A 20,545-nucleotide genomic window follows, 5' to 3' on the forward strand; every position below is an offset into this window, starting at 1 on the left:
TCCTTGTATTTCCTTGGGAATGTCTTCTTTAGACGCATGCTTTTTGTCTTGTTGCTCTTTAGACTCTTCATGCAATTTTCTTCTTACAACCTCTGTTGTTATGTGTTCACACCGTAATGTCACCGCCTGACATTGTTCCTTGCCCTTGTCCCTCATGTTGCGAAAAATCTCTGTGGTGCTTGAGAGTGCTTCTTGTGGCATGTTCTTCAATTCGCCTGCGATCTGTCCTATTTGTACTTCAAGATTACAAAGGGATGTTGCTTGGATTTGAAGAATAGTTTCATTCTTTTGTATGTATTCCTTTAGTAAGTATTCTAAGGAAGATGATGTTAATGGCTATGGTGAACTAGCTGTTTGCTGATATCCGAGAGAGCTGGCTTGTGCTTGTTGCTGATTACCACCTCAAGAGAAATTGGGATGATTTCTCCAACTAGGATTGTAAGTGTTGGAAAAAGGATTGTTCTTGATGAAGTAGATAGATTGTGGATTACACGGGCACTCCTCAAAGGAATGAGGCTCCTCACAAAGGACACAACTTCTGTTGTTTATCTGGGTAATTGCGTTCACTTGCCCGCCTCTCGCCCCAGTCTTGGTCGTATTCATTACTCTGACTACAGTAGCATTCATGTTAGTCTATGATCCTAAGTTCAAACCATAATAAACGATTTCAATCTTGAGACAGTTAGGAAGTCCGTTATGTGGACAATCCCTAACTAATCATTTGAATCTTGCCCACGCATCACTGAGCATTTCAGATTCTTCCTGCTGAAAGTTTGTAATCAACCTTTTTCTCTTTGCATTTTACGTTGGTGGGAAATACTTTTTCATGAACTTTTCTACTACTTGTTCCCAAGATATTATTTCTCCTAGTTTAAGCTAGTATGCCCATTTTCTAGCTTTCATCGCATAGTGAAAATGGGAATAATGTGAGTCGTACATCCTCTGGTGTGATATTTGGAAATACAAAGGTGTTGCATATTTCGATAAAACTCCTCAGATGTGTGTGGGGATCTTCACCGCGTCTTCCCCCGAATTGACCTGCCATCTGAATCATTTGAAGCATTACAGGCTTCATTTTGAATCTTGTTCCGTCCAAGGCGGTCGCATGATTCCTAGAGAGAAATCATATAACTTGGGTGACGCATAGTCCCTAATGTGTCTATTGCGATCGTTTGCAAAAAAAAAAAAAAAAAAAAAGGGATGGCAAGTGCTTCATCATGATTGTTTCCCACTTGTAGTTCCTCTAGGTGGCCTTGTTGTTTGGCCATCCTAGAAACTCTGTTTTGTTGCCTTCTTCGGTTGGCTCTCTGTCTTTTGTAAAAAGTCCTCTCCATTTCTGGGTCGTATATGAGCTCAGGAGTATTTCCTTCGCTCATATAGCGCTTGTGCCCTTTTCGTAGTCAAGGTTCAATACTCCAGAAGTTCGAGGTCTGCAAAGATTAATAACAATAGTCTTAGCACACTTAATTACTGCAATCCTCGACAACGGTGCCAAAAACTTGATGCGTTCGTAACATGCGATGAAATGAGTAAGATCTATGAGGTTATAACGCTTTGTTTTATCTGGTAGAATCCAAGTGCAAATTCAACCAGAGTCCTGGTAAATTTAGGGTCAAACTCAGGGATTGCTTGTAAATGTGCGGTGAAACTAAAAATACGATCTTAATGTAAATCGAAATGTTCAAACAAGCACTACAAGAAAAACCACCTTTCTTGACGTTTGCAATTTTAAATACTTGACATGTTTATGAAAAAATGTCAAGAAATAGGTGATTTTTTTTTTAAAAAAAAGGTCAAGAATTGATTTTAAAAAGGGGGGTTGTGCATTTTTCCTGAAAAATATAGTACTTGATGTTTTAAAAATGTCAAGATCAATTAATGGGTTCTTGACGTTTTAAAAACGTCAAGAATTGTAAAATATACAGGGTACCGTTGTAACACTATGTATTTTGACAAAAAAAATGAAAAACGTGCGTGCCTCACGCATGCAGCATTGCAAAGCTCTCAATAGCGTTGCAATGATACGGGTTTTGACGGAAAAATTATGTGCTTTTCAACAGTGTTGCAACGATATCAAAAAGATTGAAAAGAAGTTCCAGCAGATTTAGTCAATTTTATTCGCAATACACTCGAAATCTGGTTTTTCACTTCCCTTTGATGCATCTTTGTTATTCCATCTATCTTGAAGAGATTCTTCATTGAGTAAGTCGATTTGAGGCATGAACTTTCAAAGTTAAGGCTTAATCTTGATTTTCTTGTTTATATTGGATTTAAGTCTTGATTTTCTTGTTTAGATTAGGTTTAATTCTCGATTTTCTTGGTTTGAGGCATGAACTTTCAAAGTTAGGGTTTGATTTTTTTGGTTTAAGGCTTGAACTTTTAAAGTTAGGGTTTAATCTCTCATGTATATTCTTGGATCTCATAATAAACTATTGTTTCATATTATTCTTGTATGAGATTGAATTTTAGAGAACTTGCCAAAGTTGGGATTGTCACTTTAATTCAATGCTTTCCCAAAGTTAGGGCTTTAATTTTAGAGAACTTGCAAGAACTTGCGGCTTTTCTTTAATTAAATGCTTGCCAAAGTTAGATATGTCAATGTGTATAATTTGTTAGGGCTTTATGAACTAAGTAATGCTTTGCCAAAATAGGGTTCAATTTTTAGTTATTGGAATTAATATATATTTAGCATATTAGAGCACGTGCACGCCTTGGGTTCAATTTTTTTAGATGTGTTTGTCTTTATTCTCTAATTTGCCTTGAGGTACTCTGATTTGGTCTTACTTTCTTGAGGTTAGAATGTTGTAGAGCTAGAAATGACAAATTGTATGTATTGGGAACTTGTTTGTTTTCCACAACTTATTTTTTTTGAAGTTAATCATTATTTATCATCTTTTTTTACTAGATTTATAATCATGGATAAATCACGGATGCATAAGAGTAGATTATCCAAAGATTATGAATTGGGAGTGGAAAACTTCATAAAACTTGGATTTTCTAATACAAATAGCTCATATATTCGTTGTTCTTATTTGAAATGTGGGAATCGTGAAAAGCATGGTAGCAAGGATATTAGAGATCATTTATATGTCAATGGGATTGATGAAAATTATAAAATTTGGTTTTGGCATGAGGAAAAACTTCCCAACTCATCATTTTGTGGAGAATCGTATAAGATTGATACTCATATGTATGAAGAGACTGATGTTGGAAGTTTAAAAGAAATGGTTGAAGCTGTTCACGAGGAATACTCAAGAGATCTGAATGGATTTGAGAAGTTGCTTAATGATGCTGAAAAATCGTTATACGAAGGGTGCAAAAAATACACTAAGTTGTCTACATTAATCAAATTGTATAATTTAAAAGTTAGACATGGATGGAGTGATACTAGTTTTTCAGAAGTACTCAAAACCTTAAAGGAACTTTTGCCCACTAGCAATGAGCTCCCAAATTCAATGTATGAAGCAAAGAAAACTTTAGGTGCACTAGGAATGGAATATGAGAAGATTCATACATTCCCTAATGATTTTTGTTTGTATAGAAAAGTATATGCGGATACAATTGAATGTCCTGATTGTGGTGAATCAAGGTGGGAAAATGGGAATGATACAAAATGTGGAAAAAAAATAAATACCTTCAAAAGTGATATGGTACTTTCCACCAATTCTACGATTCAAAAGGCTTTTTAGAAGTATTGATTGTGCTAAAACTTGACTTGGCACGTTGATGAAAGAATTGTAGATGGTAAGTTATGACATCCAGCAGACTTTCCAGCTTGGAAGTTAGTAGACTCTAAATGGCCAAACTTCGGTTTTGAACCTAGGAATCTTCGTTTAGCATTGTCAACTGATGGAGTATATCCATATGGTAAAATGAGTTATGAATATAGTTGTTGGCCAGTAGTGGTTGTTATTTATAATCTTCCATCATGGTTGTGTATGAAAAGAAAGTACATGATGCTATCAATATTGATTTTGGGTCCAAAACAACCAAGGAACGACATTGGCACATACTTAGCACCACTAATTGAAGATTTAAAACTTTTATGGGAAAGTGGTGTTGAATGTTATGATGCTTATCAAGAAGAACTATTCAACTTACGATTAGTTTTGTTGTGGGCAATCAACGATTTTCCTGCATATGGTAACCTAAGTGGATGTTGTGTGAAAGAGTATAAGGAGTGTCCAATTTCTGGAGACAATACGTCTTCTATAAGATTGAAATATGGGGAAAAAATGGCATACCTTGGACATCGAAGATTTCTAGCACGATCATCCATACTGACACCAAAATAATTGTTTCACGGTCAAAATGAACTTGGTACAATTTCAAAACCATTGTCTGGGGAGGCTATATATTTAAAAATCAAAGATCTTGATTTTCCTAATGGAAATAAGAATAATAAAAACAAACCACAAAAGGAAGTTCAAAGATTTGTTGGAACAGGTTGTCTTCTTTTTTTCAGCTGCCATACTAGAAAGATCTTCATATCAGGCATTGTTTAGATGTGATGCACATTGAAAAAAAATGTTTGCATGAATATCTTAGGTATGCTTCTTGATATTCCAGGGAAAAGTAAAGATGGATTGAATGCTAGACGTGATTTAGTTCATTTAAAAATTCGACCAGAGCTTGCACCTGTTAGCGGTGACAAAAAAATCTTCATTCCTCCCACGTGTTATACTCTTACAAAGGAAGAAAAAGTTGTGTTTTAAAGACATTGTCAGGAATAGAGGTTCCTGAAGGTTACTCTTTGAATGTTAAAAACCTTGTGTCGATGACAGATTTAAAGCTTATTAGTTTAAAATCTCATGATTGTCATGTGTTCTTACAACAATTATTTCCTACATGGTAAGATCAGTGCTACCAAAATATGTTCGGTATGCCATGACTCGATTGTGTATATTTTTCAATTCGGTATGCAACAAGGTCCTAGATGTGCAGCAATTAGAAAAGTTGGAAGAAGATATTGCGCTTATATTATGTTTATTGGAGAAGTATTTTCCTCCTTCATTTTTGACAATTATGGTGCATCTCATAGTACATGTAAACTTTTTGGGCCTGTATATCTACGATGGATGTATCCCTTTGAATTATTCATGAAATTCATTAAAAACTCCATGAGAAATAGATATCGTCCAGAATGTTGTATTTAGGGTTGGCAAAAATCTCCATGGGGTTGGGTCCTCGCCCAGATCGGGGCGGAGAATCCCCAGTTTGATCGGAGATGGGGTCAAACCGGAGATAAAAAATGGGTCCCCGATCAGGAACGATATCCCTGCCCCATCCCGAATATTTTTTTAATAATTATTTTATAATATATATATATATATATCAGTAGCTGCTACTGTTTATTCTTTTTACTTTTTTTTTTTTTTACTTTTTTAAATGTATTCATAATATAATTATATTAAACTTTTTATTAAATCTAAAATATTTTTAATTATTAATTTAAATAAATAAAATAGTAATAATACTACTTTGTCATATTAATATCTAAAATTTGAATATAAATGCCAAAATTTAATTGATTTTAAATAAACAATTAATTTAAAATATAAATATAAACAGAGATTTTGTTCCCGCAGGGACTCGATCCCCGAATGGGGATTCCTCGACCCCGACCTCGACTTTCCAAAACTGGGAATGGGACGAGGATGGGAATTATAAATCCCCACGGAGACGGGGACGGGGACGAGGAGTGCATGCCCGGCCTCGCCCCACCCCGTTGCCAACCCTAGTTGTATTGTTGAAAATTATATAGTAGAAGAAGTCATTGAATTTTGTTCTGATTTCCTGTATGGAGTAAATCCTATTGAGGTTAGCACTCATAATTCACAAGACTGTTTAGACAATTCAAATATTGATAGACCATTGTCCAAAGGAGTTTCTTTCAAACCTGAACAAGAACTTTTATATCATGCTCATCGGTATGTTTTGGAAAATACAATTGATGTGCAACCATATTTAGAGTAAGTTTTTTCAATGATTTTAGTTTTATTTTTTTATTTAGTTTTATGATATAAATCTAACTATGCTATGTTTCAATGCTCACTCAAAGAAAACATATGATGGCTTTGCAATTGCAACATCGAAATAAGTCCAAAAATTAGAAATTGATTCAAGAGGAACATAATCGGACTTTTATATCTTGGCTACGAGAAGATGTAAAAATGTTCAACCTATTAATTTACATACACTTTTTAATGTCTGAGTTAAAATGAAAATTCTCATGGTAGGTTACAACTGAGCTTGAAATGGGAAATACTGAAGTTTCAGATAACTTGAGGTGGATTACTCATGGTCCTCATCCTTTTGTGATTACATATGGCAGTTACGTAATTATTGGATGTCGGTATCACATAAAATATTGTGATAAGGATCGAAGTGTACAAAATAGTGGAGTTAGTTTAGTTGCAAAAATGATGCAAGTGTCTAGTTCAAAAGATAAAAATCCCATCATTAGAGATATGTCTTTTTATAGAGTGATACAAGAGATATGGGAACTAAATTATCATACGTTTAATGTTGTTGTGTTTAGATGTGATTGGGTTGAGAACAATAGTGGTATCAAAATCGATGAGTTTGGTTTTGTCTTAGTTGATTTAAATAGAATAGATCACAAGTCTAATTCTTTTATACTAGCAACCCAAGCAAGACAAGTATTTTATGTTGAGGATCCAAGTGATGTTAGATGGTTAATTGTGCTTACCCTACCATAAAGGGACTTTGAAGATAGATATTAATGGAATACACAAGCATGCAACGGAAGCAAAGAGAATCAATAAGCACTTTAATTAATAAGCAAACATAATCAATAAACCGTCAACTTAAGTACCTCCAACCTTAGATAGGATTATATATCGATTGAGTTTGTAACCACGTTTTACAAGATGTCGACCTATTTTAACTTATTAAAATAGGTGATTAACTTACGTGAGCATACAACTTATCTTTGTCATGGATTTTAATGTCTAACTCAAATTTATAACAACTTATAAAAATCAGACATGCTCTTACATCCATAACATACATCAAAGGCATTCAAATTTAATATAACAGTTATATCAAATAAGTGAAACCCTAAACATTTATTCTATACATTATAACAATTTATAACATATACATAAGGCATGTAACATGCTTCCTATGGTGGGATTTTAAATCTAAATGGCATACAATATGCACAAACATGTTTAAATTTAAATACAACATACATCACATGCATAATTATTTAAATACTGATATGGTTCAACTTTGGCATCCTAAGCAAGCATAATAACTAAACTATTACAAATTAGGATAGAAAACAGCTTCAAATTGGTGTACAACTGCTCGAACCGACCCAAACTAGACCTGAACCACTCAAACTGAACCTCCAGGGCATCAAAATGGGTGGAGCCGATCCAAAAAAAGGTTGAGCCAAACCGGATTGAGGCTAAACTGGACCGAAACTGAAGAAAACCGGTCGAACCGACCCTCCTCGTTCATCGTCATTCGGTCAAACTGGTTCAGACTCGAATCCTCGCTTGGTCAACGGTTGAAACTCGCTACTCGACTGAAATCTCGCTTGCTCGATCAAAATCTCGTTTGATCTCGCTGGCTGGGATGAACAACGTTGTGATACTGCATCCCAGCATTGTGACGCTGCGAGAAAAACACCACGATCTGGGTAGCCACGAAGAACAGCATTGCAACGCTCAAAGGAAGCGTTGCAATGCTGCCTGGACAAAAGCCATTCTACAGAATTTTCTCCTTGACTTTGCTTGCTTCAATCTCCAAACTACAGCCTAATTCGGACTCTAATGACTCCAAATAAATTACAGACTCTAGAACACACATATAAGCTCATTAAACATGAGCCCATTATAAATTTAACTTGGAAATCAAAGATAAATCTAATGCCAAAGCTGAAAAACATCCATAACAGTCCATAACATGCAATTTAGGAAATTCACCCACCAAAACTCAAATTAACGTTAATTTAGTGCTTAAATCACATTTTGATACCAATTAATGGAATACACAAGCATACAATGGAAGCAAACATAATCAATAAGTACTCTAATTACATTTAATTTGACTTCTGAAGCATGTTATTTCATAAAATCAAAAGTTGGGTTTCAAGTTTCATACATTTGATGAATTCTTCCAATTCCAAGCTGCTTTTCACTCAAATTCAACTCCAAATCAACCGCGAACTACCAAGATCTTCTCTACTATTCTTAGCCTTGAATTTGAGTGGTGGAACTCGAATTTGAGTGAATTTGTGAAGTTATTTTTTTGGGTTTGAGAGGAAGAAGAAGATGAGTGTAGAAATTCTTTCTTCAGCTCAAAGCACTACTTCTTCCACTTCAATTCTGAGTGTTTTATCACTTTTCAGCATGCAAGCACTTCATCAGCCATGAATGCCAACAGCTTGATCAGACTCAAGTGGAAATTGATGTGTGATATTGCATGAAGAACACTTCATGCATGGAGGTGAAAGTGGGAAAAACCCACTTTCTCCATTTTTTTCAGAACTCTTAAATTTCCAGTTTCTTTTAATTAATTAAAAAATGATTTAATAAATCCATAATTTAATTAAATCAAAATCCAATTTCTCAAGTTGAATTAAAATTGGAATTAATTTGAATTTCTAATTAATTAAACATATTTAATTAATTGATTAATTTAAAATCAAATATTAAATTAATCATATATCTAATTTTAAACATGAATCTTATTCATGTAATTAATATTTAAATCAATATTTAAATATTATAAACTCTCCAATTTCATTTAATTTCAATAAACTAAATTTTTAATTATATCATATATAATTATACAAACCCTAATTCGAATTTGAACCTATTCAAATTCAAACCCTAATTTCAATTTGAACATTTTCAAACTGAAATTCAATTTGAACAATTCAAAATGATATCATTACAAATTCACTCAATTATCAGTTCAAGATGTTCGTGTTTTACGAGCTAGTAGAGGGACCTTATGGACCTACATACCATGAGCTCCAACAATTAAGATTAATTGGCTTAAACTCTTTAGACTGAATTAATCAATATTCGTTAACTATCGAGTCACACCACTATAGCTCGATAGTTGCACTCTTCTCACTGTAAATATATTTGTGTCCATATGATATAACTATAACCAGTAAGTTGACCCTTCACAGGTTGTTCATACTAACAACTTGGTCAATATGTTGTTTTACCCCCGATATTACGTCTTGTTCCTTAAGTTCCTACTAATTCTCTAATGAACAATTGGTTTATGATCCAAACACTAAATCGGATCCCTTTCGGGCCAATGAGAGGGTGGGACCCCTTGTTCAATACCTAGATTCGATATTTAAGAAATAACCTTTCTCGTATCCCTTAATTGGGTAGGCGTGAATTCCATCCTGTACCCTATATCTCCAACTATCTACCCGGTCTTACCCCTGAAATGGGAGGCTTATTGAGCTGGTAGAGACAACCCTTACCCATGCAAATCTAAGGATAATCCTGAATAAACAGAAGTTCATAGTTAGCTCGGGATTAAAATTGAGTTACCTAGGTCATCTAAGTGAAATAGTCAGTCTTTAAATAGTAAACAACGTTATAAAGTAAGAGTGACTTATTTATTGATCCGATCTTATACAAACTCATTGCATAGGACGCCCTCACTCCTCATGTCAATACATGAAGGAATCTGGATCACTTCGTTTGCAGTATCTTTACAACAACTTGTAATAGCTACAGAGTAGGCCGCATCCAATAGTGTCACCAGAATAAGGTACCCAACCTTAATCATATACTATAGACCATTTTGGTTATTTACTCAAACTTGATACATCTTTATGTCTCTACATACAGTTCAAGTATTCATATAATAGCCATGGATCTTAGTTTATTGAATTTAGACTTTATGAATGTAATTTAAAGATTCAATAACAATTTTATTGAAGAAATGTTTGAATAACATCATTATTGATAATAGAATGTGTTTAAGTTTACCAACTGCGAGTTTTAGGACACACAATCCAATAGATATAATGACGATGAACTTTGAGATACAATATTACACTGTCAAGGAATACCCAATGATATGTCGAATGTTGATATACATAATAACTTGGATGAGAACATGTCAACATATGTACGATCGAATTGGGAAGGCACATGGATAGCTACATATTTTATGGGTAGGTTATATATTGTGTAATATGATAATTGTTTTTTTTTAAAATTTATAATTTTTATCAATCACGTTTTATTTTTTGTTTGCTTAATATATATACAATGCTAATTGTTTCTTAAATTTGATTGAAAATTTTGATTTATACACCAGATGGAGCATAGTACAGCGGGTGACGAAGATTTAGAGCTTGGTGACAAAGAAATAGTAGTTGTTAGGTCAAATAAAACCACCAATCAAAAGAAGATAGAACGGGGAGCTACTATTATGTTTGATGTAACACATATTAGGAGTGCGGGAGAAAAGAAGTTTGTGGAATACAATGAAGATGGCGTACCCAGTGGTGAAAATTGAGCTAAGTTAAAGTCTTTCACTGGGTCCTCTACGCATTATCATGTACCTATTATATATACATCTTGGAAACGTGTGCCTACTGAGTTGAGAAATAAGATATGTAATACAGTTGAGGTTCATATATTCAACTTTTTATCTTGATAATATTGTAGATGTATATGTAATGTTTTCACTAACTTTTCGATGTTTAGGTCGCCTTTGTAATTGATACAAGATCTAGGAAGAACATTATGAAAACTGTAGGCATAGCTTTTCGTCAGTTTAAGAATTGGTTAACAACAATAAATTATGCCATTTAAAGATGAACCTCAACTTCTAATAAATCCACCAAGAAAGTATTAATTTATTGATCAAAGTTATTGGGAAGAGTTTATAAGATCGAGATTGTGTGTAAAGTTTCAGGTATATTATTAATTTAATTTTATAAATATTTTTTATATTATTCCCTACTAATAATCATTACGTTTGTATAGGAAAAAAGACGCTTACAACAAGAACGTCGATCTAAGAATAAGTACAATCATCGAATGTTGTTGAAGAGATGGTAAGAATTTAGTATATATTCTCACGATTCCTATAACAATATCTAATTTTTTTTCTTCATTAGAGTGTAGAAGAAAGTATCTTCAATTGAAAATGATTTCAATCGAGCTAACTTGTGGAAGAAGGCTCGAGTTAATAAGAAATGAGAATACGATAATGAAGATGGTCAAGAAGTCATCAATCGAATAGTAAGATAAGTATTAAATTTACATGAAGTATATAACATATAACTTAATTATATTAAATTTTATTTGTTTCTAGGATGAGATCTCAAAGAATAATACAGATCCATTGTGCCACAAATATCACTCTCCCAATGATATCTTAATACGAGCTTTGGGTACTCAAGAAAGGCACGGGCTTGTGCATGGGGTTGGTGGTTTTGTTACTCCAACGGCTTACTTTCATACAGTGAAATAGAAATCTAAACATTGGAAGGATGAAAACAAGGAAATTGTAAGTGAGAATGAAGCACTTCGTCAATGTCTTAGGGAATTAGAAGCTCATCTTCAAATGTCATCTTCTACAACATTTTTTGGACATGAAAGTTGCTCCAAGCAATTTTTAGCAGATAAGATCGAATCTCAAGATAAACAAAAAAAAAAAAAAAAAAACAAGATGAAGACTACATATGAAAAGAAACAGAAAGATAAAATTAAGGTGGAGGAGATTAAGTCCTCATAGAAACGAAGAGACAAGATAAAGGTGAATGTAAATTGCAACGCAGAAGATTTAAAATCTTTAAAGTAAGTGACACTAATAAAATCATTAAGCTCATCAAATGTCTAGTTTTTCTGCTTTATATACTTTTGTTGCTATGATTTTGCTGCATTAGGAAAAATCTTCAATGGAAATGACAAAGAAAAAAGAAGTTAGTCACTCAACATCAGTTCTTCCGATATCTTTGAAATCCATTCTTAGATATACTGAGAAGGTGATGGCCAAAGAGTCTGGTATTTCTTTACTACTTCCCGTTGAACTTTTTGGCATCAGTTGAAAGAGTTGTGTCCTGCGAGAGGACATAATTAACTTTTGTAACATGGATGAAGTCAAGACAATGACTTTTGTGGCTTACATGGCGTAAGTAATGTTATTACTTTTGTAGACTTAAGTTCTGACGTTTCTTTCCAATTTTGGTCGTCTATATTTATGTTATAAATCTTTTGTAGGTACTTGCACTCATCCTTTATTGATTCAAAGGAAAGTTCACAATATACTTTTGTAGATCCATCTCTCATTTCCTCTGGACATAACTCTCAGGAAGTTAAAACACGAAACCTGTGTAGTATAGTGATGGTCTCATAAGCAAACCAAATAGTTCTTGCTCCTTTTAATCCTAGGTGAGTTAAAACACTTTTTTTTTTTATCAATTTTCATTAGCAATAAAAATACTAATTATATTTTATTAACTAGTGGTCGTTGGGCACTACTTGCTATAAATGAATATGATGATATTATGTATTACTTAGGCTCAATAAGGACAACATCACAGGTAAATATAAGATATATAACTGACACGTAAGTTAACATTTTTCATTTGTAGTGTTTGTTTTAAAGTGTACTTTATTTTAGAATTTTTTGTTATTTCTTGACAAATAAAGCAATTGCAATGTTTCAATCTCAAAAGAATATTAAAAAAAGTCGTGGAGAATAGTAAAGGCAAATATAAATTAACAATGACTATTTATTCATCATATTAAGTAGACATCTAGTGCGTAAGGATTATTTCATTCTTATTTACTAGTTTTTTTCTCTGTAATTTCCTCTACAAGTTGGGAGCACCAAATGTGGATACTACGTCATGAGGTATATGAGGGATATTATGACCAAAAGAAGAATTGTCATCTCAGATTTGGTATATTGTCATTATTTTAACATTTCAAATAACATAGAAAAAATAAAATCCATTATAATATTTGGCTTTCATGTTTATAGATTGATACAAGAAAATCGTACTCACAAATTGAGTTAGATAAGGTGCGGATAGAGTTGGCTGAATTTTTAGGTTGCTACATGTGATCGTGGTTGGTCATTTTAGATGTGTTTGTTCCGGCTGATCAATTTTTGGATTTACTTCATATTCATATAGGTGTAAATATCTTTCGGTATTGTTCAAATTGAAAGAGTAAAACAACATGCAACAGAAGTATCAAGGATCCATAAGCTTTCTAATTCACTAATTTTAGCAAAAACTAAAGCATGCTCTTCTCAAAAAGTAGGTTTTCTGAACATACCTTAGATGAATTCTCCAAGAAAACGCATGTTCAGCTGTTGTCTTCACTTGTTATCAACGTGAACTACTCAAAGCCTTCATTACTATGTTCTTGGAGCTTTAGGTAGAGTTGTGGGACTCAAGAACAGCTTGAAGATGTGAAGAAACCAGAGAAACTCACAGCAGCACAACTGAAAAAGACAGTCTCTTCTTCTGAAAAATTTCTCTGGAAATTCTGTATTATCTACTCTCCAATAACTCCAATCTTCTTTATATATATTTGATGAACATGCAAAGAGATGGAGTTCATGGCTTGCAGCTCATGCTTGGAGAATCAAAGTAGAGAAGATAATGCTTTTTGTGTGAGCATAAAGATGATGGTAATGGAAAAAACCCATTTTCTATTTTTGTGCAACATGCAAACAAATTTCCATTTTCTTTTTAAAACAAAAAATGATTTTAATTCAAAATTTTATTTTCTTGAATTAATTTCATAAAATAATTTTTTAAAAAATAGTTAATTTAATATCAAATATTAAATTATTTTTTTGCACAATAATCATCTTTATATATTTAAATCATATTTAAATATTTATTCTCTTGTTCCGTTTAATTTGAACGTTCAAATTAATTTCTCAAGTTACCCTAAAGCTTATCCATTTATGAGCTAGTAGGAAGACCTCACGGACCTACAGATCATAGGCTCCAACGATTCGAGATTAATCAGCTAAACTCATTAGTCTGATCTAACCCCCATTCGTAAACTAATGGGACACTCCACTATAGCCCATAGTTGAACTCCCCTCGATATAGATATATTATGTCCACTTAATAACCATAATCAGTAAGTCGATCCTTCACAGGTTGTTCGTAATCACATCTAGGTCAAAAATACCGTTTTACCCTTGTGACTACATCTTGTTCCTTAAGTTCCTACCGATCCTCTAATGAAAAATTCTGATTCATAATCTCTATGAATCAAATCCTTTCTCTATCATGAGAAGGCGGGGCCTCGATTGTTCAAGACCTAGAGTCAGTACTTAAGAGAACAACCTATATGCTAACCCTAAATAGGGTAGAAGTGAATTTCATCTTGCAAGGCTATGTCCCCAGCTATTCATCCGGTCTTATCCCCAAAATGGTAAGCTTATTGAGCAGTGTTGTTGGACTACTCTCACTATTTACAGATCAAAGAATAATCACAGACGGGAGTTCATAGCTAGCTCAGGATTAAGATCGAGTTAACCTAGGTTATATAATAAATGAAATAGTCAGTTTTAACAGTAAACAGTCGTCACAAAGAAAAGTGACTATTTTCATGGTCCAGTCTATATGCAAACTCATTGCATAGGATGCCCTCACTCTCATGTCTCAACATGAACGGTTTGTGGATCACATCATTTGTAGCACTTTATAACTTCTTGTAACAACTACAGAGTAGGCCGCATCCAATAGTGTTATCAGGATGAGATATCCAATTTCATCCATATACTTATTAAACTATTTAGGCTATATACTGTCAACTTGATCCTATTTATGTTACTACATAAAGTTACAGCATCAGACTATAGCTAAGGATGCGTTTATTGGATTTTCATAATAAGATGCAAAATCAAAAAATCATTGTTATTGATAAAATAGAATGTTTAACACGAACTGCCAGTTCTAGGACATTCCCAACACAAATATGCATCGCGGGAAGGGGGGATAGTTTTGGATTGGATGTGTTGGTAGATGGATGGTTTTGATAGAAGTTTTGGAAATGTATTTTTTGAAACTGTTCATATTGGTTGACTTTTAGAATTATGTTCCTTATATTATTTTGGAAGTGTCCATATGGGTTGATTGTTATAATTATGCTCCTTAGGTTGTACTATTGACAATGTTAAAGAAGTTAAGTTTTTATAAAGAGATATTGGTGGTTTTTTGTTGATATATAAGTTTGTCAATGCGTGTATATTGTTTATCTAATTAATGAATGTATGTCATATATATACTAAATGTGGTTGTTGGATCAAAATACAGGAGCAGTTATAGATAAAAACATCAACATTGCACAAAATTTCTTGACTTTTTTCCTTGTCAAGAATGCCCATATTCTTGACATTTTGAAATGTCAAGTGTTTGTGCTTCTTGACATTTTTTAAATGTCAAGTGTCATTTTTCTTGATATTTTTAAAATATCAAGAAAATCGACATTCTTGACATTGGCTTCTTTGATGTTTTTAAAAAGGTAAAAAAAGTCATTCTTGACATTTAAAAAACATCAAGAACACTGTTTTTGTAGTAGTGAAGGGGTTGATTGAAGGCGTTATTCTAATTCTAAACTCTATGCGATGAAAATTATGCCCAAGTGAAACAGTGTGGATTATGGTTGTTGGTAATAAATATGTGATGATAGGGTTGAGAAGAATTTTCACTAACATTTCCTAAGCAACTAAATGGATTATGCGTTTAAGCGATGCACTCAATGTTACGATCATCACTTCTCAGTGTATCTGGCCACATCATCTTATCTCTAAGATGCATGCAATGAGTGCAATGTGCAGAAGGTATACTTATTTCTAAGGAATATCTCCTCTTGTTTTATGAGTTCCAAATTTAAGTTCTTTCAAACTCAAATTAAATTTACTTAGAACAATCTTTCAATTTATTCAAGTAACGCACATAAGCATACATAAAATAAGTTGATCGCATATTTCTCTTATTGCTTAGTAGTGTTAGCTACAGACTTCTCAACCTATTAGACAATTAGCTACACACGATAGTGATGAATAAGATAAACAAAGGATAGAATGAATATGTATTCATATTGTAAAGTTTGAATTTGTAAAAATCAAAATTACAATGCAAATACACTTTAAAAGAAAGAAAATGATAGAGAATCAAGTCTTACTCCCTCCGGCTCTACTGGCGATTGCTTCACTTAGATTATTGAACAATGGTATCCCTCTTTTTCTTACTCAGGAATCCTAAGTTCTCGTTAAGGTATTTCTAGGGCTGAATGGGAAGGTTTTTTAGCTTAGTTTTCTTCTCATAATTTCTCTTCTGCATGGCGATTGCATGGGTATAATACGCGTTTGAGGAGGCTTTTCTTTTTTCTCAGTCATGATTGTGCTGATGGGGTGCATTAAATTCTATACCTTGACCCGCCGCCTGCAACGCGTCAAAAGTTCATTGAATCTTCAATGAAGTTCTCTTATCGGCCACCAACTCAATCTTTGATTTGACTCCTACCGCCTATGTGATGCTTCATTGCCATAGCTGGTTATGCGATCATATGTTTGTATCTGATAGCTCTTGCTTGATTGCATTAGTGGGTGCTTGGTTCATGTGATCATGTGTTCGCCTGGTCGCGTTAACGAGTTGTTTGTGTAAAGATAGCAATATCAGCCCGTAATTCAGATATATCAGATGTTGAAATTGTATGATAGCATACTTCGATTTTTGTGTGAATTCTTTGGTACAAGTGTCATAATTTCATACCTTTTCCTATTCTTTTAAATAAAAGAGATACAATAACTTGTATTTCTACAAGTTATCAGTCATCAACAAAGAGTTATAGATGTTAAACCAATAAATGTTATTGTTTGTATTGTTGTCCATTTTGTCTAAATAACCTTAAGTCCAATAAACTAACATCCAAGGTTGCCTTACAAGTCTTGAACTATATGTGAAAACATACAAGGATCAATGTTCAAGATACAACCTAAAGGGTTTATAGGGATAAAGTTGGGTATCTTATCCTAGTAACACTATGGATACAACCCACTTTATATTTGATAAAAACGTAATGATCCAATGCGTTCGTGTAGGTGACATGTGAGTGGGGGTATCCTATGTAATGAGTTTGCATAAGACTGGACCACGAAATAGTAACCACTAGATGTAACATCGTTGACTAGTTAGGTTTCTATTTCAATAGGACGACCTAGGCAACTTAGTCTTAATCCTGAGTATATTATAAACTCCTATTCACGAGTGATTGTCCTTTGATTTACATGGGTGAGGGTAGCCAATCCGCCGACCTAATATGCCAACCATTTTGGGGACGAGATCGATTGGGGAGCTGGGAACATAATGATACAAAATGGAATTCACTTATTCCTTTCTCGAGGGTAAGTAGATGAATGTTCTCTTAAGTGGTGTCTCCAGGACTTGAATAAAGAGCCCTACCCTCTCAATGGCCCGAGAGTGGTTTCTGTTTATTAGTTGGACCATAAACAGGTTGTTCATTAGATAAGCACTGGTACTTGAGGAGCCAGAGGTAACCCAAGGGTAAAATGGTAATTTGACCCATTTAGAGTTACGAACACTCGTGAATGACTAACTTGTTGGTATTGATCTATATCCGTGGACACATAATTGTATCTGTAGTTAGAAGAGTGCAGCTGTGAGTTTTTAATTGAGTATACCCATGGTTAATGAATATTGATTAACTTGGTTAATAAGTTTAACCAGTTTATCTCATATTGTTGGAACTTCTTATCTACAGGTCCACCAGGTTCCCTCATTAGCTCATTAGAGGATACTTAAAAGGGATAATTTGAATTGTTCAAATTAATTTGAGGAAACTATATATCAATGTGATTAATATATAATTAATTGTGGATATGGTCTATAATCAAATTGGAAAGTAATATTTGAATAAGATTCAAATTAATTAATTCAAGTGAATTAGATTCACAAAGAATTGATTAATAGAGAGGTTTAGCACATATACATGGGATATATATGATAATTAAATGTATACATTAAAATTGGGTTTAATATATATGTAGTTATTTAATTATTGTGCAAAAATAAATAGTTATTATTTAATTGGGCTAATTAATTGAATAAATGTTATTTCATTGGGCGAATTCATTGAATAAGTCTTATTTAATTGAATGGGCTAATTAATGAAATAAATGTTATTTAATTAATTATAGAAAAGGAAAATATATTGGGAAAGATTTTTGGCCCTTATCTATATAAAGACCTCCCCATGGCCCTTTGAGAATACACTAAATACACAATTCTCATTGCAGAGAAACTCTGACAATACACAACTCCTCAATGTTATTGTGCAAACTTTTCTCTAAGCTATAAATCCTCTCTACTCTCTAAAACCTTATTCTTCTCTCTCTCTCCCAATAGTTGGATACCACCTATCCCTCCATTGGAATCCCAAAGAATAACGAGGTAACCCTCATGGCAGTGTTCAAGATCGCTCAAGGAGTTGTTTGTGACCAAGACCATTTGGAGATCCATTTGTTAGATCCTTGGGAGGCTTGTTTGTGGCACTTAGGGAATCTACAAAGGTAAGAAATATTCTAATCCTTTCTCTAATAACATGCTAGTTTACATGTTTATTCATTCCATTTAGTACAACAATTTTGTTCATTGTAAAAATTGAATCACAAGATGCAAGGCGGTCTCACATGAGAATGCTTCCGCTGCAAGATTCAGTCCCTTCATAATTACCTTGGTATGCAGACATTATTAATTTTCTAGTCTACAAGCAATTCCTAGAGGAATATACTCTGCGACAAAAGAAGAAACATATGCATTAATGTAAGTTTTACTACTAGGGTGAGCCACATCTTTATTAAAAAAAAAAAAGGCCCAAATCATATACTAAGGCAATACGTTCTAGAAACTTCCCTTCATCGCATCTTATATCAATGTCATGAGTCACCATTTGGTGGCCATTTTGGAAGTTAGCGCACAACAGCAAAAGAACTTCAGAGTGGGTACTATTGACCCACATTGTTTAAAGATGCCAGAGACTATGTTATGAAATGCGACAAATGTCAACATATTGGGAACATTTCCAGAAGAAATGAGATGCCATCAAGCGTTATCCTAGAAGTTGAATTGTTTGATGTATAGGGAGTTGACTTCATAGGCCCATGCCCGCCTTCCAATGGCTACAACTACATCCTAGTAGCCGTTGATTATGTTTCAAAATGGGTCAAAGCAATTTTATGTGTTATAAATGATGCAGGAACAGTCTTGAAATTCCTGCAGAAAAATATTTTCACTTGCTTTGGCACTCCACATGCCATTATAAGCGAAGAGGGAACAAATTTCATCAATTTCATCATCAACGAGCTTCTGGTTGAATATAACATTCATCACAAAATCGCAACAACTTACCTGTTGGGATTAGTGTCCTAATTCTCCTAAAGTCTCATAGTTTGTAAGCTTTGTATACATTGTTATGAAGAAAATCAGAGTTATTTTATTTGCATTTACTCGTATCCAATAAACAAAGATCTGTAGTTATTGTATGTAAACTTAAGCATGTATATGAGATATGAAAGTGAATCATACCTTAAGTAATAACCTAAAAGGTATGTAGTATAAGGATTAAGGAGGGATACCTTATCCTGATGATACTACAAATATGACCCACTTTGTACAGATTTACAAGTGTTGTGAACTACTACATATGGTCTGATCTTGACCATTCATGTGGAGACATGCGAGCGGGGGCGTCCCATACAAAGAGTTTGTATAAGATCGGACCACGAGATGATTCATCTCTTTATATAACGTCATTCATACTTGAGACTTACATCTCACTTTAACGACCATAGGTGACATGACCTTAATCCTGAGTGTTTCAGGAACTCCTACCTTTGAAGGTGGTCCTTTGATTAGTATGGGTGAGTGTGGTCAGATTGCCAACTTTACAAGCCTACCTTTTTGGGGATGTGTCTGATTGAGGAGCTGGGAACTCAGTTACACAAGATGGAATTCACTCCTTCCCCAAAGCAGGAGTAAGTAGATAGACTGTTCCCTTAAAGGTTGATTCCAGGTCTTAAACATAGTGGCCACATCCTCTCATTGGAAGAGAGGACCCAGTCATAGTAGGACTATACCTTATTGTTCACTAGAGGAATTAGTGGTACTTAAAGAGTTAAATGTAACTACAGGGGTAAAACGATAAATTGGCCAAGTTGTACTTACGAGCGATCTATAAAGGGTTATCGCACTGCTGATTGGTTGATATGGACATAAAAATATATTTGTAGTGATGAGAGTGCAACTGTCGATCTTTAGTGGGGTGCCCGGTGGTACGCGTGGATTAGAAGTCAATTTTTACTCGACAACCAAAATCCCGTGGATGCATTATACGATGTATGTTTCTAAGATATGCGTTGATAGTCATGCGTCGATGGTCATGCGTTGGAATGAAAATTACGTTAACGAATGTATGCGATGACCATGTGTCCTGCCACAAGTTTTCTTGCGTTCACGCCAAGTATA

The 20,545-nt window shown here is 33.9% G+C and overlaps 1 protein-coding gene and 3 pseudogenes across 1 annotated transcript; all 4 read left to right on the plus strand.

Annotated features, from left to right (window-relative positions):
- Positions 1-2,915: 2,915 nt before the first annotated feature.
- On the plus strand, positions 2,916-3,689 carry LOC150030086 (uncharacterized). The gene has a single exon (XM_090310080.1). It carries the CDS (start codon positions 2,916-2,918, stop codon positions 3,687-3,689), a length of 774 nt encoding a protein of 257 aa, XP_090166206.1.
- A 1,336-nt stretch (positions 3,690-5,025) lies between these two features.
- On the plus strand, positions 5,026-10,206 carry LOC150030087 (uncharacterized; annotated as a pseudogene).
- Positions 10,207-10,332: 126 nt separating this feature from the next.
- Positions 10,333-11,081, plus strand: LOC150030088 (uncharacterized; annotated as a pseudogene).
- A 151-nt stretch (positions 11,082-11,232) lies between these two features.
- LOC150030089 (uncharacterized) lies at positions 11,233-12,598 on the plus strand (annotated as a pseudogene).
- Positions 12,599-20,545: the final 7,947 nt, after the last annotated feature.

Source organism: Benincasa hispida, unplaced genomic scaffold, assembly GCF_027475165.1.
Source record: "Benincasa hispida cultivar pf3 unplaced genomic scaffold, pf3_genome.v1.1 HicScf59, whole genome shotgun sequence".
Classification (NCBI taxonomy): domain Eukaryota; kingdom Viridiplantae; phylum Streptophyta; class Magnoliopsida; order Cucurbitales; family Cucurbitaceae; genus Benincasa; species Benincasa hispida.

Coding starts and splice junctions, on each gene's coding strand:
- LOC150030086 (XM_090310080.1), top strand. CDS start 2,916: ATGGATAAATCACGGATGCATAAGAGTAGATTATCCAAAGATTATGAA.